The 26429-nt window shown below is 42.7% G+C and overlaps 1 protein-coding gene across 2 annotated transcripts in view; it reads left to right on the plus strand.

The window, feature by feature from the left end:
* LOC137631713 (uncharacterized) overlaps positions 1-26429 on the plus strand; it is a 158016-nt gene that overhangs the window by 105351 nt on the left and 26236 nt on the right. For both annotated transcript variants that reach the window (XM_068363590.1, XM_068363589.1), the window contains exons 6-8: positions 13521-13702; positions 19804-19990; positions 23594-23796. In XM_068363590.1, coding sequence (XP_068219691.1) covers positions 13521-13702; positions 19804-19990; positions 23594-23796 — 572 coding nt within the window. The remainder of the gene's footprint in view (positions 1-13520; positions 13703-19803; positions 19991-23593; positions 23797-26429) is intronic.

The following is a 26429-nucleotide window of genomic DNA, read 5'->3' on the forward strand; positions in this document are numbered from 1 at the left end:
ATCCATCGGACGCCCCCGGAGGTCTGGAGGACAATGTTGCCTCCATGAACCTGGACGTCGAACCAATGTTGCTAGACGAGCCGGATACAGGTAGGGTGGTAAGTGAGGCAGGTGTGTCCGGCGCTGAGATTCCTATCCTCAGCCCCGCTCTTTCTTCTTCTTCTGATCGCTCTTCCTTTCTTGGATTTTCTGGGGACCGTGATTCGTCTCAACGTTCATACCCGGTTCCCCCTAAGGATAAGTCTACTTCAAGGACCTTACCCAAAGCTCGCAAGCCTTATAAGACTTCTCATGGCTCTAAACATGGTACGAACCCGTCTTCAAAGACCTCTGGTTCCTCCTCTAAGTCTCACGACCCGGGAGTTCCTTCCGCCCCTCCTGCTGCTAGCCCGGGCCTTTCCGAATCAGCTATGCTTCGCATCGTGTCGGAGATGCAGGAAAAGTTGGTTTCGGAGATGCAGTCGAGGATGGACACGATGTTCTCTAACTTCGGTCAGAGAATTGGGGCTTTAGAGCAAGGAGCTCCGGAGAGAGTCCAAAGCTCTCTCATACCGGATGCCTCTAAGCTCCCGCCGTTTGCCAAGAACAACCCCTGGCGGATGGCTCTTCATTCCCCGTTCTCAGACGGAATGTTGACTCTGGAGGGCCTTGGCACTCGTCCTCTAGAGGACTTTGAATTCTTTCCTCCGGGTCTGGCATTTCCATTTCATGGTTATGCCAGACTTACCGAGGAAGCTTTAGTCCGATTAGACAAGGTCCCCAAAGAGACGGTCATCTTCCCGAAGGAGCAAGCCCAATCTGTTTGGGCCAGATTTTTGAATGACATCGGCTGCACTAACACCATGCTGACGCCTCATAAAAGCTCCTTTACGATGTTCTTAATGGACAAGACCACCTTGACTCCATGTGTCAATAAGGTGGCAGAGCTTGCCTTTCAATATGCTCTGGAGGAGAAGCCCTTGCCTCCCATCCGAGAGGTGGATCCAATCTCCCTCCTTCTTCCCTCAGGTATTGAGTGTTGGGACAACGTCCATACCACCTTTACCTCCGGCAAGCTTGCAGCAGACTGTGCCTCAGTCTTGTTTAGTGAGAAGCTTCCCCGTCTCCCGGAATCTCTCATTAAACAGGAATATGATTCCCGCCTACGTGTGGGCAGTACTCTAAACCTGGCCACATCCACGGAGTCGATAGCCTTGACTTACGATACGGAGAGTATTTTTAAGTCTCTCAACAAGGCTACGTTACAGTCGTTATATTATGATTTGTATGACTTTGCTACTGCTAAACGCAGATGTCGCAAGCATGTTCTAGCTGAGGCGACGATTAGGCATGAACCTAATAAACTCATCCGGTCCTCCTGTTGGGGTTCAAATCTCTTCCCCGAGGATCTCGTAGAGGAAGTCTTGGCGGAGGCCACTAGGGTTAATCAGAGCCTTAAAGCCCGTTGGGGTTTGACCCCTAAACGCAAGTATGACCCCGCAAATTATCAAGCCCGGGGTAGGAAGAAGCTTAGACCATATACCTCCACCCAGTTCAGGCAACAACAGAGTGCTTCATCCAACTTCCGGCTGCCTCTTCCTCCATCTTCTGTTGCCCCTGCGCAGCCCTCCACCTCTCGGGCTCCTTCGGATGACTATGTCACCGTTCTGCTACCTAAGAGCCAGCTTTCTGGTGCCTCCGCCACTTCCCCTGCCTTTAACCAGTCCTACGAGGCTCATAGCTCTTCCCAGAGTTATGGTAGAGGTAGAGGCTACCACCGTGGCTCTAACCAGAACAAAGGCAGGGGAAGAGCCTTTCGCAGAGGAAAGAACTTCCGAGGCGGACGTGGAGGCAACTCCTCAAACCAATACTGAGGTGCAGCAGGTAGGGGGGAGGCTCTATGCCTTCCGCAACAAATGGAGGTTCAGTCCCTGGGCGTTCAGTATCATCTCCAAGGGACTAGGGTGGAGTTGGATTCAAGGACCTCCTCCTCCGAACAAATTTCGTCAACATTCCACCCCGGACCTGGTCGAATTTGTCCAGGATCTTTTACAAAAGAACGCCATACAAGAAACGAAACATCTGAAGTTTCAAGGTCGGCTGTTCAGTGTCCCGAAGAAGGATTCAGACAAGAGAAGAGTGATTCTAGATCTATCCCTTCTCAACTTGTCCATTCAATGCGACAAGTTTCGAATGCTTACCGTCTCGCAGGTGCGGACCTTACTTCCCCGTGGGGCCGTCACCACCTCTATCGATCTTACAGACGCCTACTATCACGTCCCGATAGCGAGACACTTCCGTCCGTACCTAGGCTTTCGCTTAGGGGACAAAAGTTACTCCTTCAAGGTGATGCCTTTCGGGCTCAACATTGCCCCAAGGATCTTCACAAAGCTAGCAGAAGTCGCTGTTCAGGAACTCAGGAATCAAGGGATTCAAGTAGTAGCCTATCTGGACGACTGGCTCATTTGGTCAGACACCTCCCAAAATTGCCTAAAAGCCACTCACAAAGTCATCCATTATCTTCAATCTCTAGGCTTCCAGATCAACTTCAAGAAGTCCCGTCTTCTTCCAAAATCGAAGTTCCAATGGCTCGGCCTGCAATGGGATCTTATATCTCATACTCTGTGTCTTCCCAGACCCAAGAGGTTAGAGATTGCAAGGAACACCAAACGCTTTCTCAAAGACAAAGTAAGTTCCAGACGGCTTCAAGAGAAGATTCTGGGGTCCCTTCAGTTTGCCTCAGTGACGGATCTTCTTCTGAAGGCAAAATTGAAAGATATCAATCGTGTCTGGCGTTCGAGGGCGAACCGGAAGCTCCGGGACAGGAAAGTCCGCCTTCCTCCCATTCTACGGGAAAGACTTCTTCCTTGGACAAGAGCAAACAGTCTGTCAAAGTCAGTTCCCCTTCAATTTCCGCCCCCGGAATTAATCATTCACACAGACGCATCCCTATCAGGTTGGGGCGGCTATTCTCAGCTCAAGAAAGTTCAAGGTCTTTGGACTCCCTTGTTCCGCCATTTTCACATCAATGTGCTAGAGGCCATGGCAGTTCTTCTAACCCTGAAACATCTCGCTCTTCCCAAGAAACAACACCTTCGTCTGGTCCTCGACAGCGAAGTGGTGGTCCGCTGCCTCAACAGAGGCGGGTCAAAGTCAGGGCCTCTGAACCATGTTCTAGTAGCCATATTCTCCCTAGCAGCCTCGAACCGTTGGCATCTTTCAGCTGTCCACCTGGCGGGAGTCCGGAATGTAGTGGCAGACGCCCTGTCCCGGACCTCCCCTCTAGAATCGGAATGGTCACTCGATCTAAAGTCATTTCGGTGGATTCTCTCTCAGGTTCCCGGCCTCCAAGTGGACCTCTTCGCCACGGAATCCAACCACAAATTGAGAGTATATGTGGCTCCCAATCTAGACCCTCAGGCTTACGCCACAGACGCCATGTCACAGAATTGGGACAACTGGGAAAAGATTTATCTCTTTCCCCCGGTGAATCTTTTGCTGAAAGTTCTAGACAAACTGAGATCCTTCAAGGGACAAGTAGCCTTGGTCGCACCCAACTGGCCCAAGAGCAACTGGTATCCTCTCCTGCGGGAGTTGAGACTATACCCTCACCCGATACCCAATCCGGTTCTGTCTCAGATAGTACAAACACGCGTTGTGTACGCTTTCTCAAACATTCAGAGCGCCCTAACTTTATGGACTTTATGAAGTTTGCGGCTATGCATGGTGCCAATATTGATCCTCAAAACACCTTGTTCCTAGAATCAGATAAACGGGATTCCACCATCCGTCAGTATGACTCTGCAGTTAAAAAGTTGGCAAAATTTTTAATAGACTCAGACGTGATCTGTATGAACTTGAACCTTACCGTCACTTTCTTTAGATCTTTATTAGAATCAGGTCTGGCAGCCAATACTATCACCACTATTAAATCTGCTCTGAAAAAGATCTTCCTAGTGGGTTTTAACATAGACTTAACCGACTCTTTGTTAGCTTCAATTCCGAAAGCTTGTGCCAGACTGAAACCGGTTACTCGTCCTACCCCGGTGACCTGGTTCCTTAATGACGTACTCAAATTGGCTTCTGATACCATTAACAGTTCTTGTGATTACATGCCCCTTCTCAGGAAAACACTTTTCCTAGTGAGCTTGGCTTCCGGGGCAAGAATTTCTGAATTGGCAGCCTTGTCGAGAGACCCGGGTCATATTGACTTTCTGCCTTCAGGAGAGGTCCTTCTTTCTCCTAACAAATTCTTTTTGGCTAAGAATGAAGACCCTCAAAACAGATGGACCTCCTGGAAAATTGTTCCCCTCACGCAAGATCCGTCGCTGTGCCCTGTCACTACTCTTAGGTCTTATCTATCCCGGACCTCCTCTAACTCCTCGGGGCCTCTATTCGTTAGAGAACAGGGTGGTACCATTACTATTAAAGGGATCAGGCAACAAATTTTGTATTTTATTAAACAAGCTAACCCTGACTCTTTTCCTCTTGCACATGATATCAGGGCGGTTGCCACCTCGGTGAACTTCTTTCACCACATGAATTTTACAGACCTTTCCAGGTATACAGGGTGGAAATCACCGTCAGTGTTCAAGAAACACTACCTTAAACATTTGGAAGCCCTAAAATTTTCCACAGTAGCCGCAGGGAGCGTAGTTACTCCCGAGTAACTCACAGGTTAATGCCTTGACTCTTTATCTCTCCCTCTTACCTGCCTCATTTATACCCTATTGTATTCGTTGGTCTCGCACCTGAATACTGTTATTATATTTGTAAATTTTTATGCTCCTGAGTATCTGTATATATTATCACTCACGGCATTATTATACCTACCTTATTGGATTTATGTTCATATTTAAGATACCCTTATAATTGTTTTTTGGTACTCATCTCTGATTAAAGCATCCTGTATTTCTCTTACGCTTATGTTTTTTCCTTTATTTTGCAAGTTTGGTGACATTTTTCTCTTGTATAGATTCACTGGGCGGCACAGGTTCGAGCCCAGAAAAGGGATTTTGACGTAGGAAAAATCTATTTCTGGGCGAAGGACCTGTGCCGCCCAGTGAACCCTTCCAGCTCCTCTCCCTTGGAGTCCCCAAACTTTGGGTGCTAAGGAGTTGGGTTCTGAGCGGATGCATTGTAGTAGTACCGAGTGAGGTTGAACGGCTCTCCTCTATTGGGGTTCTCTGTCGTGGATTAATCTAAATAGTGCGGGACCTCTGGATTATACGCCCAATTTTATACCGACACCATTAGGTGAGCGAGCTAGTTAACCTAGCACTCCTTTACATTTTTTCTCTGGTATATTTAGCAGTAAATTACCTAAGAATAAGTGCTTAAATGGAGCTTATTCACTGGGCGGCACAGGTCCTTCGCCCAGAAATAGATTTTTCCTACGTCAAAATCCCTTTTTTAGAAACACATCAAGTCTGTCCTGTAAGATTTTTGGTGATCAATCTGTTCTGAAGAAGTGTTTTAATTCTTCCATTCTACCTTGTTTTAAGTACTATATTGTTCCGTCTGGTCTTCAGCTGCTGATTCTCATCTTAATTTGTTGGACAGGAAATTAAGGTGTTTGTTCCTGTGCAAAATACAAACCTTCCGCTCTTTACCATGGAGTATTATTTCAGCAAAGCTGAAACTAGTTAATAAGCTTTTCTGTCATGGTGTAACTACCCACCGCTACTTAGTGGGGGAGAGCGGGGTAGGTTAACCGTCCTGCTTACACCAGCAATTGTAACTAACCGTTACTTTTTTATTTGTGCTTGATAGAGTATGACAGTCTTTCTCTCCTGCCAAACCTTTTCAACTGGTTTACGGTTAAAAGTAACTGGCCTAAAGCTTAATGAAATGTTCCTTTCTTTTAGAGCTACCACCTTACACCCATGCAAGGAAGGTAGCAAGAGGTCTTTAGCCTCTTCCTCTGCTGCTCGCCTAACATTCCCTCTGCTTCGGCGGACAGGCATGAGCAGTGGCTGACAAGAACTCCTCGGAGCTTCAGCTACGTTTCACAGGCAACACTCATGTCTACCTTCAGCATGATGAGGCAGAACCTTAGCTTGTTGACAGGAAGCAGAGAGTACTGCCCCAAGTTTCACCTACAGGTGTTTGATAATTTTAACTTTTGAGGGAGAGTTAACCTCCACCAGGTGTTGAGCAACTTTCCCTTCTGATGGAGAATTCCTCCACCAGCCACTGTCCAGTCGCCCCGCTTGCAGGGAGAATTGCAGACAGCGGCAACAGAGGTTTGTCGTCTTTACCATCCGCGGGAGAGACTACCTTCATCTAAGGGAGTTTTCCCCTTCGGGGGATTCTTCCGGCAGAACCTGGATTCATCCATTCCCTCTCCATGCTCTACGGAGTTTGTCGACGAATGAGTTAGGTGATTGCTTACAATTCCTAGACACCGCCACTGTACTTTATCCTCAGGGTACTAAACAAGTCTCATTGCAATTTCCCTTTGGGATCTCTGCCACAGCTGGTGACGACTGCCAGCTACTTGCGGCCACCTCCTCTCCCATCGATGAGTCTCGTAGGCCTTAACACTTCAGAGTTATAGCCATTTCTAACTCTTAACTGGGAAGAAACAGGTTTTCAGGTCCAGCACAGCTTCTTTTGTTCGCTTCCGAGGGGATGATATAAGGCTATTCACCACCTCCCTTTGGGGGTTAGGATGGGTAGGAGTACTAAGAGGACCTTAGTTTTGGAGCTCTTCTGCCCGGAAAAGATCTGCGAGCAACTCAGGTTGCTCGCCTTGCCTTATTACACAAAGTGAGGGTTTGCAAGACTGTTGCCTTGTGCGAGAGACTCGCCTTGCCTTAGTACCCGAGGCGAGGGTTTGCGACACCCTGCCCTTGTGCGAGACCCTCGTCTCGCTTTATTACCAATGGCAGGTTTATGAGACCCTCGCCTCTCCTTAATAAACATGGCTGGTTTGTGAAACCCTCCTTGCCGGCGCTAGAGTAGTGAACACTACTGGGTCTAACTGTAAAGGTAAGTGAAAAGAGCGCACACAAAAATACAGAACAGTAGCGACAAGCTGCGAAAAAAGGAATGAAGTGGCAGGGTCGTATGGGCGCACCGAAAGGTGATAGGATATGTAATGGCTCCTCACTTATCCTTCCCTTTAGAGGATTAGACTGGGTAAAATCTATTCGGGGTGCAGATATCTATGGTTATCTTAGGATACGTCCCTGATTATATAAAATGTCTTCGGATAGTTGTTCCAGGGGTTAGAACCCTGTGATACCTGTCGGTAATTCTATTATAATATCAATCGCAGAAATATTATATAGTAGGAGGCTGCCGGAGGGAACTTCCATCAGGGCGACTTGGCCATCTCACCCAAAAATAGATTTTTCCTTTGTCAAAATCCCTTTTGAAATTTTCATTCACTGATTATCGCTGGTGTTCGTGATCGTTTGCCAGCGTTCGATGATTTTCACCACGTTTGCTGACAAGCCTATACAAACCTGCCTTGTGTTTGTGTTCTTTGCGTTCGCGGACAACAAGCCCTTCATGTGAGACTTTGCTTCTTCATGGGTAACTCATCCCTGAGAAGTTTTACACAATTGTAGGCGTTGGTTAAAACTTTATGAAAGGCTGAAACGAACTCCTGTGGCGCATGCGCTCTCGCTAAGATAAAACCTCATGGTTTTTCTCACAAATGCGGTTTACTACCGATGGATGGAGTCAGCCACATGCGTCCCTATGCCCTTGTATACAACAAGTTCTCGTTAGACGCCGAGTTACGTGAAACATGATCCTTCTGGGTTATTTTCTTAGGCTTTTTTGCCTGATGGAATGGAGAGCTCTTTGGAGCCTTCGCACAACGGGCTTGTGATATACTGTACATCCTCACAAGGTTATTATTTCAAGCCTTTAATCCCAAGGGAACAGTATAACAGTATAAGCTAATGCTTACGTTTACGAACGATAGCAAGCATTGTCCACAAGGCAGCAAGACAAACATCAGCTTCTCATTACTTTTATGAACTATTACAAGTCCCGTACACAAGGCAACCCGGCCTGATGAACGTTGATAGCTTTTCTTTACGTTTATGAACGTTAACAAGCCCAGCCAGACAAATTTTGTCAGCTTCTCATGATGTTTATGAACATTAGCAAGCCCCATCCACAAAGCGAGCAGGGAAACTGATGGAGATATGATCGCTACACTAGCTGTGTGTTTTGTTTTTGTGGGCGCATGCACTCACATCTTAAAACAATACTACAGCTAGTCGACAATAAAATTCCTTGGGCAATAATGTTGCGATTCATTGCACATACTTTATTCCCGCAAGCGGGATCAGACTCGTCAAACGTTTACCCAGGGCCAAAAAGTTTATGCATGCGGGACCGCAGATGGACATGTGCATATGTGAGCAAGAGATCTTTCTGCCGACAAGGACTATAGACCATCTTAAAATTCAAACTCTGTTCTAATAAATCATTAGTGTTGATGGTTATATTCCTTATGGGAAATCAAGTTATGCGTTACTCTTCTTCCTTCCCGTAACCAGACGTACTGGATATACGGTCTACCTTCATCTCAGGAAGTTCCTTCCTACCTTCCGATTGGAGTTCTAAGTTTTTAAAGGATACAGAGACCAAAAACTTCACATAAGGGAATCTATTTTCTGGAAGGGAACATTTGAAACTTATACCAGTTTTACTGATTGGAGACGAAGAAATAGAAACTTTATCGTTCATAGGAAGGAGGTGGTCTCAATTACTAACGTTTATAAACATTCTCCAACCGAGTTCTTGACAGTGCTAATAATTTGGGCTACGCCCATGTTTTTCCGTCTCCCTGGTCTGTGTTACTGGTCCGTAGATGAACTTATAACATTACCTATCCAACAATAGATTGAAGACACTTCTCAATCTTACCTTTCGGAATTAGCTGTGTGCGATCGGTTGTTCCCGACTAGTCTCCTGCCTGAAAGCGATCGCTAAGGAGATTCACTGTAATAACATCTTCCTCTAACGAGTACTGGCTACCCTGGTTTGACGATTTGTAATATACTCATTCGGCCAACTCTCATTGGATTGGTGGCAGTTGGAGGACAAGATTCCCCCCTCCCCCCTTTCATAGCAGGTGCGTGTAACTGGTTGCATGTCTTGGCATCAGTGTAAGATGTTACTTGATGCGCAATCTCTAGACCCCTTGGGAGGAACTGAGGAGAATTGACTTCGCTTAAGGGTCAAAATTGCTTGTTTCTACTCCATGGAACTTGCTAGTCCTTTTGGGGAGGGGGGACAGCAGGCACAGTCCTGGGGTATTGGTTGACCAGGTAATCCAGAACCCTTCCATTTTCCAATGATAGGGGAGTAGGATTTTTTCCTCCAGGGTAAGGCGCTGGTACAACCTTTTATGAACGAAAGCCTCCTCCTGTAGGAGCACACAACACTACCCACGCTGCTGCGAGAGACAGGTCGTATGAAAACTCCCTGGTTCATCCTAGTTGGGTATGACACAGACTCTAATTTCGCAAGAAAATCTTGGTCGGTGTTGCTCACCCGTTCACCGAGGACACTCCTCGCAAACGCACACAGGTAGCAATTACCTGCAGGAACTGAGAAAGGCTCGCTTTTTCAGCTCTCGCCTTGCGAGCACACACTCCCACGTAATGAACTGGAAGAGATGCGCAAGACAGCCCACCTTACCAGCCTTCGCCTTGCCAACGCTCGCCCTTGTGAAGAGGAATGGCAGGTAGCTTCCCCTTTTCAGACATACCATCCTCAGACTGTTTCACCTTTGGTCAAGACCACACTAGATAAGGTCTTTACCGTCGGGAGATTGAGTACTAGCAAAGCTTTCTCACCAGTGGCAAAACGGCTTGGGCATCTAACATCGCTCAAGAAGTTACTGCCCCACGTTGTGTTTCCACATACCAGTAACCCTACAGCGACCCGAGTACTCTAGTACCATTGGGACCCAAACAGAAGAGAGGCCTGAGTTGGTGAGTGTCAGACACCAACCTCCTCAGTGGAACAGATCTTCTCTCTCCTCCCCTGAATTTGTTGCTCTTCACAGACGCATCAAAAGAAGGGGGGTCCTCATCTGTTACACCCGATGGCATCCGTACTTTGGACCGAATCCTAAATGTGGTGCCACATAACCTCCTGGAAATGAGGGCAGCCTACCTGACCCTCAGGTACTTCCATCGGCTCCTTTCAGAGCATTATGTTGTATTGATGAGCGACACTACTACAATAGTGTCCCACTTAAACAAACAAGGAGATATCTTTTCACAGTACCTATGCCTGCTAGTTGTGAAAATCCTCAGGTGGATGGAAGAAAATTTGGTAGCCGTAACAGCCTACTTCATCCTGGGCAAAAAGAACATGTTAACGGACAATCTGAGCAGGAGGATTCAGATAATTGGCTCCGAATGGACAACCGACCTGTCCATGACGTCCCTCAAGCGGAAATTCCGGTATACTGCTAACCCGTACCAGAACCACAAGCGTTTGGGCAGGACACTTTTCAACACCCGTGGGATAAGATGGATGACTGTGTGTTCCCCTCCTTCTGCCTTGTAAGGAGGCTATTGAACAGGGTAAGGGCATCGCAAAATCTAGCAATGACCCTCATAGCTCCGCTGTGGCAACATGCAGAATGGTTTTCAGACCTTCTGCATCTGCTCACAGAGGCACCATCCTGGCTCTCAGTAACAAACAACCCACTGAAAATATCTACCTAATCACAATAATACAGTATCTAATCTTAGCCCACCAAAGCAATAACAGGGTAGATATCCTGAATTGGGTTCCAAGACTGACTGGAATCACCGACAGTATTGAAGCCGATCACAAGGTCAAGTCAGCCCCGTGCCAGACAATCAGCATCACACTTCAAGCTTCACTGAAAATCATCAAGAATCAAGAGACATCCTTTTGCAACATGCAAAAGACAAGTGAAGTAAGGCGAGCCTTCCTTGATGGCTCTAGATCAACCAAATGGTACATGGAAACAACTAACCTAATCGTGCATTCTCTTGCAAGTACTTCCCGCCAAGTTGGTCATCATTTACAGACTGCATCTGGGGTATCTGTGCAACTGGCAAATCATCACCAACAACATCAAGGATCCAGCAGCACAGCAGAGACGGGAAAGATTGTGCTACTATTGTCAGAAACCGACAGATGAACCTCCGCAGCACTACCTGTTCCATTGTCCAGAAACACGCCTAAGACAGGAATTCAACCAACATTCCTGTAAATATGATAGCAATCGTAAAGCACATCATTGCTAGTATTGATACATTCTCAGCCTTTCTCTGCAGGTACCCTCCCCCTGATAACAGACTACACTCAGATTATGTAATTACCAACACCAGTTTAAAACCAGTAACCCTACCTTGTAATTCTCTGCTTAACCTTTTTAGCCCTCTTCTCATTTGCAAATTCTCTTCTCTCTTTTTGAAGTTCAGGACTTGTTCCCCCACTAAATAATAAATCTGATAAGCCCTAGATGTCTCAGTGACTAAAGCACATAATTCATATTTTTATTTTTATTTATTTCTAGTATTTTCAGGTACAAGGAATGTTTATTCCTCCCTCTCTGTACTACGCATCACTTGCTAACTAACTTCTTCTCAGTTCTCTCCCACTCTCGCTTGATACTTTATTCCATTAATCATTCTAAAAACTTATGCTTTAACTCCAAAGAAAGGTTTTTACTCCTATACGAACATCTCTAACTAAATATTTCCTAACTCCTCCCTTAGCCCTTCTACTTATCGGGACTTACTGCTGTACCACTTTCTTTCCAACTGAATGATGGAAACTTGATGGTTCTTTAGGGTTGATGTCCTCCTCTTCTTCGTCACCTTCATATTCATGTACCTGAAAAGAGGCAGGGGCACCTCCATTATAAGAAAATATGAAAAGCTACTCGACAATAAGTAAATGTTGCTGATTATTCTTTATCAATACACCCCAAATCACCTATAAATAAAAGTTGCAGCATATCCCATATCCTAAATCACCTAAAAACCAAAAGTAAACTAAACACTTATGGGCTGCAGTGTTACAAGAGCCCGTGCCTGGCCGTAAGGACTAGGCAATCTATAAGCAAGCAAGTGGTGTTGTGTCGATACTGTTACATCCCCATTCCCTATTGAGGGGGTATTGGGTATGTCTTGGTGACCTCTGAAGATACCTATGACTCAGAAGAACTCTTATCTTGACAGTCACATTGTTAGTATCAGGAGTACACATCTTGTGCAGGCTGCGGACCATGCATGGCACGGTTTTAGTGAGGTGTAGGGTTTCCACCTTCTTCTTCTTTGTCTGCATATTTTCCCACTTTTATGTGGGGTCGATGTTTCTGGCCAGCTTTCTCCATCTACCTCTGTCCCACACTTCATCACCGGTTAATCCCTTTGATCGAAGGTCATCCTTGATACAGTCCATCCACCTTCGTTTTGTGTAGGGTTTCCACCTATTATGTGCTAAACACACAAAGGGGAATCCCGAGGTCAAAGCTAAAAGCCAGATTAGCAACGACTTCCACCCTCATTAAGGGTAAGTCAACCCCTATAAATAGCATTGGTTTGTATTTAGTGTTGGAACAAATGACAGATTTGGTAGTAATTTGCATTTTTCTTAATGATACAAACCTGTAGCTATTTATACAGATTGGCCTACCAGCACCAGTCCCCCTGAAAGTCCTACCATCAAGCAAAATAGGTGATAAACCCGTGTGTGTGAGTGAGAGGGGTAATTACTAACCCCCCCCCCCCCCACTAACTAGCGGGTGGGTAGTTAACCCTAGCTAAAAATCTAATGGCTCGTCTTTCAGCTTTGCCAAAAGTGATACCCATATAAATAGCTACAGGTTTGTATCTTTAGGGATAATATTCTTTACTTCCAAATTTGCCATATTTTATGTCACTTCACTAATTAGTGTTTCAGGTTTCTGTTTATAGCATTATGTTAATTATAGAGCCAATGGCACAATTCCTTTTCTCAATCTCAGGGGCTTTCACTAATACTGTATGTTGTGATTCTCCATTAGCAAAGTCTATCCTTTTAGCAATTCAACCCATTCTACCTAAGTTTAGATTTGGGCCACTGCATTTTATAAGTACTTGGTTTGTGGATTTTTTTTTGTAAACAAACCCATTTCTGAACTAATAAAGTTTTCACCTCTCACCTTACTGTTTCTTCCCATGAAGCCAGGCTGCACAAAAGTGAACCAGTCACTGAGAACCTGAAGAATTATAAAAGCTACTTGTAGGCTGCTGCTTTTCTTTAGCGTTAAGCAAGAGATTGAGGTGTCTGATATTTTAAGAATTCATAGTTGGGTTATTTTATAAACAATAGGTTTTATAAAATATTAAATCAGATTTTTGAAAGAATTAGATTTTGAATTATGATTTTTTATCTTTTGCATTTATACTTTTATGACTTATGTGAATATTATAGTACTTTATTGAATCCTTATTGTACAGAAAATAAAGTTTCATAGTTTTAGAGGTTTTCAGTTGATAAATATCCTGATAAAATATTAACTTGACACTGGTTTTCAGGTGAATTGGTGATAGATGTCCGTGACGTTCAGCTGGATAAAGAGATGCTAAATCTTTTGGGAGTTGTCTGTACCTTAAGCCAGCATCATGGAGCTGGCTTGGTTGTGAAGTTCCGAACCATGAACATTTGGTCGTCATTTTCCAAAGACATCATTCCTGTCATTCAAATTTTGTCCAAAAATGTAAGCATTGAATGTTTCACAGTAAACATATTATTTGCTTTTGCCAGGTTCCAGGTTCTTCATTGTACATGCCACACTAGTAGAGGTTTAGATGCAAAGCTCTTCAAACTGCAGAAAGCTTGTTGTTTTTATTTACCTCCTACACAGACTGCATAGTTTACCGACATTTATTTTTAAATTCCATAGCTTGTCTTGATATACAGGGGGTCTATAAAATCTGGGTACACATGAGATTAACACACTTTTAAAACAAAACATTTTAATTCAAAACTAATTTTAATAAATAATATTTTCAATCTGATTTCCATAATTTTCAATGCATAATGTCATGCAGCATATCAAAGTGATTTCCTTAGGTTAGCATAAACCTTGGCCATGATAGTCATTTTCATTTCGTCTGAAGTCCTTGGTCATCCGGGACGACACTTGTCCAATACACTGCCTGTTTCTTTAAATTTCTTGATCAATTTCCTGATGGCAGTAAAATAAATAGGTTGCATGTAAGGGTGTTGAAGTTTAAATTCTTCTGCAAATTTGCAATAAGACCATCCTTCTCGTCTAGTTAAGGGGACCGTCCACTATGGTGTTTGACATAACTTTAAAAAATTGAAAATCGTTTTATTGTTTCTATGTATGCAGAACATATTGTACATGCTCTCCAGAAGTTTCAGAAATTTATTTTTACCAATGCTGAAAATATAGTAGTCTTTAAAAGATGATGTCATCCGTACTGCATCATCTGCATAACTGAGTTTGACAGAATTTACTTTGCGTGTTTATTTTTGCATTTATATAGTGATATTTTCACTCATATTTTGAAATCTCGTACGTCTGGCAGATATGAAAGGCATTGGTAAAGGGTAGGCGAACGCAAACTACTATGTATGAGAAGAACAGCCAGAGTTTCCAAAGACGTATAGAAGTTACGTTGCATGTTTGTTTGTTTACCTGCAGTTTGTATGTACATTGTGTTTTCACAATGTCCTCATGAACTTTATAGCAAGGCTAATGTTACCTAAGGTCAAAGAAAGAATAAAAAATAAGAACCAGAAAGAGAGGGAAACACACACACACACACACACACACACACACACACACACACACACACAAAAAAAAAAAAAAAAAAAAAAACCTACAAAGCGGGAACATTCTAACTGAAACTCTGGCAACAATGAGAGTCCGCCAGCAACTCCTGACACCCTTACTCAAGTGTATTAGTAAACTTAGGGTTTAAATACCCTCTGTTCTTTACCATAGGAGAAGAAATCACCACAAGCTGGCATACAGCTATAAAACTTTTGATGAGGTGTAAACAACTGCCTGATTACTAACCGATGGTAGTGGGGAGAAGCATCACCCCATGTTCCTTTATACCTTTCTTAGTTTGATCTCAGCCTTGGTCAGAGACAGATGTCTTCTTCCACATACCTAACTGGCTGTGGCAACGAAACTTAATCTTGATCTTAATCCCGGTTGACACAATGGCGTCTCGGGAATAATTCCTTGGAGTTGGAGTCTTGATTATATCATGACTCCTTTTAACTCTTTAGGTTGGTTAGCAGTATATGCCTCTACTGCCTTAGAATTTGACTTCTTTGAAGTCTAAGGATCACAGAACCTCTTGAAAGGTAGTCTGTTCCATCTGTATGGGAGTTAGCCTTTCGTGGTGGACACACGCAAACTAGAAGCGTCTTGGCAAGTGCTGTTTATTCAAAGTTTCACCCTTGCTTATTAGGAGCGGTTGCTTTGCGACTGGTCGCCAGATTTGGTGGGGAAGTTTGCTTTCTAAGCTACCTCTCAGCCCACTCAAGTGGGAGTTAGCCTTTCACTTGAGAGATATGCTTTCCTTGTGAGCTTGCCAACTAGTCGCTACTGCAACCTGCTGTCCTAGCCTGGTTGTTATCTGTCAAGGCAGCTCAAAAGCCTTCTGATGCGGAGCACCTAGCACTTCGAAGCTCCTACGAGATCTTGTCAGCTGTTTCAGTGGCTGATGGTGCCAATAGGTGAGAGTTTAGCTTAATGCAGGTGATCTTTCATTAGCTCACAATTTGATATAAGCTTAAAAGAGCCTGGATTGTGGTGCCAAAACCAAAAGCTATTCTTTCACCTGAGAGTTTACTTGAAGCAACCTATCTCTCTCCCCCTCGCAATGCAATTCAGTCTCGGGGAACCTGGATTATAGCACCAAAGGTGAAATCTAGTCTTTCACCTGAGTTTGCTTGAAGCAAGCGATCTCTCTTCCCCTCGTGACGCAATTCATTCTTTCTGAGCCTAGATAGCAGTATCAAAGGTGTAAACCTTTCTGAGAGTATTGGTTGGAACAAGCAATCTCTCAGTGACTCATGACCTGGGCTCACAGCACGTAAGATGCAAGCTATTCTCTCACCGGAGAGTCTGACTTGAAACCAGCAATCTCTCATCGTCTTACGATCCAATTTCGCTTCGCAATTCAGGATTGCTGCTTGGTCTGAGCTCGCAGTGAGCCTGGATCACACAGTTGCTCTTTGAGCCATGAAGCAGGAATCTAGAATAGGTGATTTTACCACTTACACTGACATCACTTGAGCCTTACGCTCAAGGATATTTTCTTGATAAGAAACCTGTGTTCCTGCGATAGCTAATTGTATGCTTGCATGTGCTATCCTGTGTTCATATTGCAAGAAATTGTTTATGGAAACAAATTTCTTTGAGAGCCCATGTCTTTGCTGCAAGGTAAGAAATAAAGTTTAAGGAGGATTTGACATTTTCCTACTAAGTCCTTTCTCTCTTGGAAGATTGCTATAAAAATTCCGGGTTATCCTGTAAAAGTTCCGAAAATTTCCGAACGACGTGACTCGAGGGTTCAGATGGCAGTCAAGGAAATACAATTTTCTTTAAAATTTTTACATTCTTTTTCATGAATACAAGATTACAATCGTACATTTGAATAGCTTAGAAAAAGCAATAAGAATTCAGAAGTACAAGCTTTGTGTTCGTGCATTAATATTTGCCGTCTCAGAAAGGTAGTAGTCAGCTGCTGATGATTGAGCAAAAGAAAACAGGACCATTTTCTTTTGTGCAAGCATGTAGTCTTGATTACCTTTCATTAGCAGTTTCAATGGATACTTCTACCATACCTTAATCTTCCATTGGAGGGAATAGGGCTAGCCAGCCCTCTCTCAATGACGAAGGAAACAACAATAGTTGAGCGTTATCTTGTTATATGTCAATAGTCCTTGACTGTCATTGGATTCCACTCTTGCTCTCAATTAGCAAACGGAACAACACCCCTATGCAAGCAGCTATGGAATGTTTCCACGCAACTGACAAAACATTTCGTAATGTTTCCTCCTATGTATGTTATCACTAATTTCTTTAGCTTTTTCTTGTTGTTCAGTAGCTCCTGTTCCCTAGTTTGCTTTCCCAGAAAGCTAGACTAGATAAAGCACTCCTGTTCCCTAGTTTGCTTTCCCAGAAAGCTAGACTAGATAAAGCACTAAGGGTTCACACATTTAAGAGAACAGCACGGTATAATAGATGTTCGCATAATGCAGCTCTTAGCTCAAGTGGTTGTCTGTGTCATATTGGTTCCATTCATGATTGATAACATGCATGTCAACTACTCTTGATTGATCGTTTACCCTTATTTGCCCAAGGAGTAACGCCACCAATCCCCTTTTCTTTCTGGCAAATACAGCCCAAAGTAAGATCGGGTTAGCGAATAAAAGGGGATTCCTATACAACCCAAATCTGAGCAGGTGCTCAGTTTGTACTGCGTAATTAGAGGAATGTTTTTACCTCCTAAGGGCTCTATGGACAAGGTTCCAATGTAGTATTTCTTAGGCACACTCAGAATGGTCCCTTTGGGTGCTCTCCTAGCCTTTGACATGTCAGCCTTGTCCAGTTGACCTGGAGGCCCCAACCTTGTTGTCTTTCCTTGTCAGCTCAGCCTAAGTAGACTGACTCTGAACCTGAGGGAGTTTGGCCAATGCCCCTTGTCAGAACCAGATCCTTTTATGTCCAAGGATCTGTGGAATAGTGCTCCACCAGCACATTCTCACCACTGAGCGAGTGTGCTCCTTGAGCTTGCTTTTCCGGAGGATTGTTGCCTTATCTTCACCCCGCAGAGCTAGCATCCGTTCGGGTACCTTTTGCAACACTTTGCCATAAGCGCCAATATAGTTTACTGTGCGAACTCGCACAGTAACCTATATTGACTCGCCATGTAAGCTCGCCATTCTGCTTACACAATTGAATTTTAAGGGTGATATAACTATCTGCATCACATTCATGCTCTTTATCTTGGAAATAGAATGCGAAACATAGGTAAACAAACCTGTCAAGGACTGCGCAGCTGAAGCAATTCTCGTTCATGCTCCAGTGTGACTGGTTGGTAGAGTGCTCCGGCTCATCAGAACCAAGCTCAGGCACGCAAGCCTCCTGCTACCCAGTGCTTTGTCCCTGTGGTGTTGCGAGACTCGACGAGTCTCCAAACTGGTGTGCCAGATAACCTCGCAATCCATTCCAAAGGAAGTACCCAAGTTTTAATCGGTGGCACAGAAGATTAGCAAATCTTCAGGCTGTCAACAGCCCCTCAGCTGTGCACCTGAATGTTCACCATAGTTCAGCTTGGGCACATGCCAACGGTCTTCCTCTTCTCTCTAGGCGAGTAGCTAGTCCTTTCAGACTTATTGGAAGCCTTTATCCAACATTAAGTCATGCTTCTTGAGTGATACCATGATCTGGGGTCATGGTAAATTGGAGAAGCCCTCTTTGAAACCCAAGCAGAACATGATATATCCTAGAATGCAGATGGACACGAGTTTACGAAATGAAAGATTCAAGGAAGTGGCTCATCAATTACTGATGCAAAGCTTGTCACTTACTACTGTAATCTGTGGTAGCCTCTTCTCGAAAAACCTAGCCACGTTAGAGCGTCTAGTGCCCAACTGTCGCCTTCACAGGCAGTCTCTTCAGTGGCAAATGAATACCACTTTAGCAGGTATCCTCTCAGCACAAGCATTCCAGTGTGATCACAGCTAAAGGAAGACCTGTGTTGTTGAATCTCAGATTTGAACCTGCTACACCCAGACGAAATAGAATATCATAAAATGTTAATAAGAATTATAACAGGAATCCGACATATCAATTCTATCATTTATTAACAAATATAACAAGTTACAGAAAAGGTAGAGTTAGTGACACAGAAGAGACTAGAAACTGGGGTTACTGGAAAGGATAGGAGGATGGTCAAGAAAGAGGGGGGGAAGGAGAGCAGAGGGACGGGGTAGTATAGGTATTCGAATGGCCTTACTTAATCACCCAATTCACCTGACTTAAGCTTCATTAGTACAAGAGTAAACACCTTAATTAATGAGATTTGAAAATGTTTTGTAGTATCAAAAATTAGGGGGAGGTTTATAGAGTGCTGTCGAAGTATCATTCTCATCAAATAATCAGTATGGGAGATATTAAAGAAAAAATACAAAATGTTTTGCCAGAAATGCATAGTAGTTTTCTTCTGTTATATATATATGTGTATATATATATGTATTGTATGGTACCTGAGAGATCACCTGATGAAATCAAATGCTGTCTATTTGTTAATGTTTCTTCAGCGACATGAAGCAAGAGTTGCTCACCACAATTAACAATAGTGATGTTAATTTCATGTGTAAAGTCAGGGTTATTAAATGTAATAATGCATAGTTAATATAGCAGATATTTATTTCAGGTAAAGTAAAATTAATTTAATTGAAATGAGGAGCAACTGTACTTCATTTTCATTCAATTTAGATTCCTTAATTATGTTGTTCAAGGGTAAAAAACAATCATGAGTTATTGTGACTTCTGGTTTTATAAAATGTAATCATGAAATTTTTTCTCTATATAGAATATATTTGATTAGAACAGCTTTAAATTTTAGGAATGTTTTTTTAATGCATTTGTATAATCATCGTGAGGTAAACAATTTATATGTCTATTGTAGTATATTACTGCATAAATATCAGAAATGCTTGTATAGTAACAAAATATTTCTATTGCATATTTGTTAATGCGATAACTATTTTATTAGTCTTCTACCTATGTTTGAAATAAGTTTAATTTTTTTTTTTTTACAGAATGCCACAGAATACTTAGAACTAGTGTTATGCATACTAACAGATGAGGCTGTCAACAAGCTTTGCCTTATGTCAAAAACATTAGTGGGCCTCAGTTTGGCTTACTGTCGAGGATTCAGTTCTTTACAGTTTGTTCCTCTTTTGTCAAATTTATGCCAGCTTGATTTGTCTGGTACACAATTTTCTGGTAAGGATCATTGTTTTGTTAGATTGGATTTAGGTAATGTTTAGTTACTTCAAAAATGTTTTAAATTATCATAGGAAGAGATATTATAGCTCAAGACATTTGCATTTCACTCTATGTACATCTTTTAAGTTTAGTCTAGAGGCTTTTCCTATCTTTTTATCATGCCACCATCCTTTATTGGATAGGCATTCAAGTGTTAATTTTTCAGTTACCTATATACATACATACATACATATACCAAGGCACTTCCCCCAATTTTGGGGGATAGCCGACATCAACAAATGAAACAAAAACAAAAAAGGGGGGACCTCTACTCTCTACGTTCCTCCCAGCCTGACAAGGGACTCAACCGAGTTCAGCTGGTACTGCTAGGGTGCCACAGCCCACCCTCCCCCGTTATCCACCACAGATGAAGCTTCTTAATGCTGAATCCCCTACTGCTGCTACCTCCGCGGTCATCTAAGGTATCGGAGGAAGCAGCAGGGCCTACCGGAACTGCGTCACAATTGTTCGCCATTCATTCCTATTTCTAGCACGCTCTCTTGCCTCTCTCACATCTATCCTCCTATCTCCCAGAGCCTTCTTCACTCCATCCATCCGCCCAAACCTTGGCCTTCCTCTTGTACTTCTCCCATCAACTCTTGCATTCATCACCTTCTTTAGCAGACAGCCATTTTCCATTCTCTCAACATGGCCAAACCACCTCAACACATTCATATCCACTCTAGCTGCTAACTCATTCCTTACACCCGTTCTCACTCTCACCACTTCGTTCCTAACCCTATCTACTCGAGATACACCAGCCATACTCCTTAGACACTTCATCTCAAACACATTCAATTTCTGTCTCTCCATCACTTTCATTCCCCACAACTCCAATCCATACATCACAGTTGGTACAATCACTTTCTCATATAGAACTCTCTACATTCATGCCCAACCCTCTATTTTTTTACTACTCCCTTAACTGCCCCCAACACTTTGCAACCTTCATTCACTCTCTGACGTACATCTGCTTCCACATTTGCTGCAACAACAGACCCCAAGTACTTGAACTGATCCACCTCCTCAAGTAACTCTCCATTCAACATGACATTCAACCTTGCACCACCTTCCCTTCTCGTACATCTCATAACCTTACTCTTACCCACATTAACTCTCAACTTCCTTCTCTCACACACACTTCCAAATTCTGTCACTAATCGGCCAAGCTTCTATTCTGTGTCTGCAACTAGTACAGTATCATCCGCTCGAGTGCTTGGACGAGGATTAAAACTGGTAGACGAGAATGACCATGAATGGGAGGTAAATCAGATGTTACCTATATTATCTATGTATTGAGAGAGAGAGAGAGAGAGAGAGAGAGAGAGAGAGAGAGAGAGAGAGAGAGAGAGAGAGAGAGAGAGAGTGTGTGAGTGTGAGTGTGAGTGTGAGTGTGAGTGTGAGTGTGAGTGTGAGTGTGAGTGTGCATGATATTAGATGTGCCGCTAAAGAGAGAGGAGAGAGAAGAGAGAGAGGAGAGAGAGAGAGAGAGAGCGAGAGAGAGAGAGAGGAGAGAGAGAGAGAGGAGAGAGAGAGAGAGAGAGAGAGGAGAGAGAGAGAGAGAGACGAGGAGAGAGAGAGAGAGAGAGAGAGAGAGAGAGAGCGAGAGAGAGAGAGTGTGTGTGTGTGTGGTGTGTGTGTGTGTGTGCATGATATTAGATGTGCCGCTAAATCACTGACATTTTGTAATACTAATACTCCGGAAGGAGTTTTAGCTGAAGTCAGTATTTGCTGAGTGTTGTTTTAAAAGAATCCTTGTTCTCTTATTAATATTACTGGGTTGTAGGTGCCTAGTAGCTGTTGGCAATGTGGTTTAATAAAAGTTAGGTTTTCTTTAGTATGATTAATGGATTTATTTAGATGCTCTTGGATGTATTTAGAAATACAATCTGGAGCATCAAGTTATAATCTTAGTTGTACTAGTTTTGTTACTGAGGCACTATACAGTACTAAGAGGTAAGTCGGGTGCATAAATAAGTACTTTTTAGTACCACTATATAAGCGGTAAGGGAGATGTGCATGAGTGTTGTAATTCAAAGGGGTATTTGTTTGTTGAGTGTTGTTGGAAAAGTGTATGGTAGAGTACTGATTAATAGGATTAAGGATAAAACACAAAGAATGCAAGAAGGGATGGTGGTGCGAGGTTTGAATGTCATGTTGAATGGAAAGTTACTTGAGGAGACGGATCAGTTTAAGTACTTGGGGTCTACTGTTGCTGCAAATTGTGGAGTGGGAAGCAGATGTATGTCAGAGGTGAATGAAGGATGCAAAGTGTTGGGGGCAGTGAAGGGGAGTGGGTAAAGAATAGAGGGTCGAGCATGAATGTAAAGAGAGTTCTGTATGAGAAAGTGATTGTACCAACTGTGATGTATGGATTAGAGTTATGGGGAATGAAAGTGATGGAGAGACAGAAATTGAATGTGTTTGAGAGTGTCTAAGGAGTTATGGCTGGTGTATCTCGAGTAGATGAGGTTAGGGACGAATTAGTGAGGGTGAGAGACGGGTGTAAGAAATTAGTTAGCAGCTAGAGTGGATGTGAATGTTTTGAGGTAGTTAGGCCATGGTTTAAGAGAATGGAAAATGGTTGTCTGCTAAAGAAGGTGATGAATGCAAGAGTTGATGTGAGAAGTATACGAGGAAGGCCAAGGTTTGGGTGGATGGATGGAGTGAAGAAAGCTCTGGGTGATAGGAGGATAGTTGTGAGAGGCAAGAGCGCGTGCTAGAAATAGGAATGAATGGCGAGCGATTATGGCGCAGTTCCGATAGGCCCTGCTGCTTCCTCTGGTAGCCTTGGATGAACGCGGAGGTAGCAGCAGTAGGGGATTCAACGTGATGAAGCTTCATCTGTGGATAACGGGAGACGTTTGGGGCGTGGCACCCTAGCATTACCAGCCGAACTTGGTTGAGTCCCTTGCCAGGCTGGGAGGAATGTTGAAAGGAAGGTCCCCCTTTTTCTCTTTTGTTTGATGTTGGCTACCCCCCAAAATTGGAGGAAGTGCCTTGGTATATGTATGTATGTTTCTTCATGAAACCCCCCCCAAAAAAAAAAAAATTTTAGTCAGAAATATAAGCATCGGGGGAGGTTCATGAAAATCAATGGAATTTCAAAAATAAAATTTGATATTTCTATACTCACCTGACATTCATATGCAGTACAGGTACAGTATATATGGCTACCATCCTCTCCATGGCTAATAAGTTCAAGAGGATAGAATATTCATTGACTTTTAGACTGATTAGTGTAGTTAAGTCACCAGATATTACATTGGTTGGTGAGCGATGTTGCCTCTTGAAGGAAAGAATGGGAAATTTCTATATATTTTTTTTTGTTTTTGTTTCTAGTATCATCCTTATGGAGTAGGCTTCAGAGGACAAAGATATATGAACATCAGGTGAATATAGAAATAATATTAACAGAATATTTAACCCAATTTGAACATCTTAAATTGCTAATAAAAAATTTTTTTGGGGGGCCTTCTTCACAGATCGAGTATACACTAGTATTATGCTACTAATAATAGCAACAACTATCAATTCTTTTATATTTTGACTTTTATTCAGGCAAATTGGAACCACTACGTAATCTTCCGCAAGGCCTCAAGTACTTGAAACTTGTTGGCAGTGGCATGACACCTGCAGATTTGGAATTGTTGGCGGAGTCACATCATGTAAAGTCCTTATTACAATTAGATCTCAGCGAAAATACATTTAATCACCCTACGAAAGTAGCTTCACTCTGCATTCTTTGTCAGAAACTATCAAAGGTAATGTAGTCAATTATCATTTTTCTATTTCTATTTTGTGCTTTATGGAAAAAGAGCTTACAGTATATTAAAGTGTTTATAAAGATTTTTTAAGTTAAATTACCGTATTTCCCGTGTCATAAGATGCTACAAGTGGTAAGACGCACCCTTAAATTAGCAAGGCAGTTTTAGAAAAAAAATGAGGATTTAAAAAATTTCTCAGCACAAATCCCTAGTCAGCGACTCCACAGTGATTATTGTCTTGCACAATAACTTTTCTTATTTTGGGTGAATTATGAAATATTTATGTTATTAATTACCTATATGCCAATTATCCCAATTTTATTACATATTCATTTAAAAAACCACTAAAGCAGTCATAGTTTCCACCACAACTACACGTTAAGTCAGAGTGTTTGGAGTTTCAAGTGTTGTTTACATGAAAGCAGAGTTACCAAAGTTGCATAAAATTTTGTTAAAAGAGGTAAAATTCTAGTACTATTTCCAAAATTCCTCATATAGCCTGGAAATTTTCACACAAAATGTAATTATTGATTAAAGAAATCTAGACATTCTTTTAGGTGGAATAATTTTGCTACTGTTTGTGATTCAAGGTCTAGTTACTTTTCTGCAGATTGGTAATACTGCAATCAACAAACAGAAGTTTTTTCCAAGGTCGTATTCAGCAAACGTTTGTTTGTATTATTTCGTAACTCAGGCAACAAAGTCATTATCTATATATTGCTTTATTACAAAATATCAACAAAATAGATATACTGTATACTGCATAAACAACTATGTCATAGCGTCATCTGCTACGAGATCATTAATTGGCATGTTTGCTTGTAGAAGGGGGTTAGCGAGTCATCAGCTGGTTACAAAAAAAAAATAAAAGGAAAAAAAATAATTGCTACTGTACTCTACTTCATTAAAGGAAGTGCAATATAAAAATAAATGAATTTATTACATAGGAATGATAATTGTAGGTTTATATCTATCTCTCGTCAGTTTGAGTACTTGTATGTCAATAATTAGATGTTTGAAGGGTGTTAAACTCCCTTATACAACTTTTTCTCAAGTGTTAAGACGCAGGGTGATTTTGGGGGGCAATTTTCGTGAAAAAAGGTGCGTCTTATCACACGGAAAATATGGTATTTTTATGTACTTTAGATTTCCAAAATTTATTTTTATATATATTATTTGGAAATGTAAAGGTTTCAATACAAACCCATTGTGTGCATTGAAGTCATTCAAATGCTTCAGACTCCAAGAATTATAAAGAAAACAAAGGTTTAAAGGTCGCTCGTGAATGACTGGCAAGGAACAGGACAGTATTCTGGAGACTGATTATACATATGATCAAGTGCCCAACCCTCTCCATCAAGCTAAGACCAGGGAGGGCCAGGCAATGGCTGCTTCCTCAGCAGATAAACCGAACGGCTTCCCTGAAACCTCTATCATTAACTAGGACGGTGTGAATGCAGATGCTACTAGAAACTTTAAGCTTGAGTTGGACAGCCTATTTTGCCCTCAAGCACTTTCATCGGCTCCTTTCAGGGCACTATATTGCTGATGAGCAATAACACTACAGTGGTGTTCCACAAACAAACAAGGAGGTACTTTTTCACAGCAGAGGCTTAACAGCCCGTTTCATCCTGGGCAAGAAGAACGTGCTGGCAGACAATCTGAGCAGGAGGACTCGGATAGTTGGCTGCGAATGGTCCTTGTATCAACAGATAGCCAACAAAGTCTTGACTTTGTGGGGTTTGTCAACAATGGACCTGTTTGAGACGTCCCTCAACTGGAAACTTCCAATGTATTGCTCTCCAGTATTGGAGCCTCAAGCGTTCTGGTAGGAATCTTTTCAACATCCATGGGACAGGATGGACGTCTATGCCTTCCCCCCTTCTGCCTAGTAAGGAGACTATTGAACAAGGTTGGAGTTTCCCAAGATCTAACAATGACCCTCATAGCTCCATGGAGGCAACATGCAGAATGGTTTTCGGACCTTCTATATTTGCTGACAAAGGCATTGAGGGAACTCCCTCTACTTCCCGAGCTACTGAGACAGCCGCACGTGAAGATCTTCCATTGAGCAATACCATCGCTACGTTTTCACGCCTGGAGGTTATCTAGCAACTGTTCCCAAAGAGAGGCTTTTTGAAGCCAGCAGTAAGGCACATGGCAGGATACCTTTGAGAGTTATTGTCTGCACTGTATCGGATGAAGTGGTCCATATTTTGTGGTTGGTGTATTGGATGAGGTATCACTCCACTTAGTGCCTCTATACCAATAATAGCGGAGTTCTTATTGAGCTGAATGGAGTTGACATTTCCTCTTCGCGGGAATTCTCTCTCTTCATATGGAACTTTGTCAAGGCCTTACATTCACTGAAATGAGCCACTTACGAGACTTTTCATCAAGCCTCAGAGCAAGACTTGACTTTTAAGATGACCTTCCTTCTAGCTCCGACCTCTGCAAAGAGTCGGCGAGCTATGTGGTCTCTTCTACTACATCGCCCATTCAAGGGTATGGGAGCAAGTTACACACTGTTTTGTCTCCGTGTTTATAGCTAAAATTAAAATCCGTCTGTAGTGGGTCCTATATTTGGGCCCTTTCATATCAAGAGTCCAGTTTGTAACAGATGATAATGA

This window comes from Palaemon carinicauda, chromosome 40 (genome assembly GCF_036898095.1).
Source record: "Palaemon carinicauda isolate YSFRI2023 chromosome 40, ASM3689809v2, whole genome shotgun sequence".
Taxonomy (NCBI): Eukaryota; Metazoa; Arthropoda; class Malacostraca; order Decapoda; family Palaemonidae; genus Palaemon; species Palaemon carinicauda.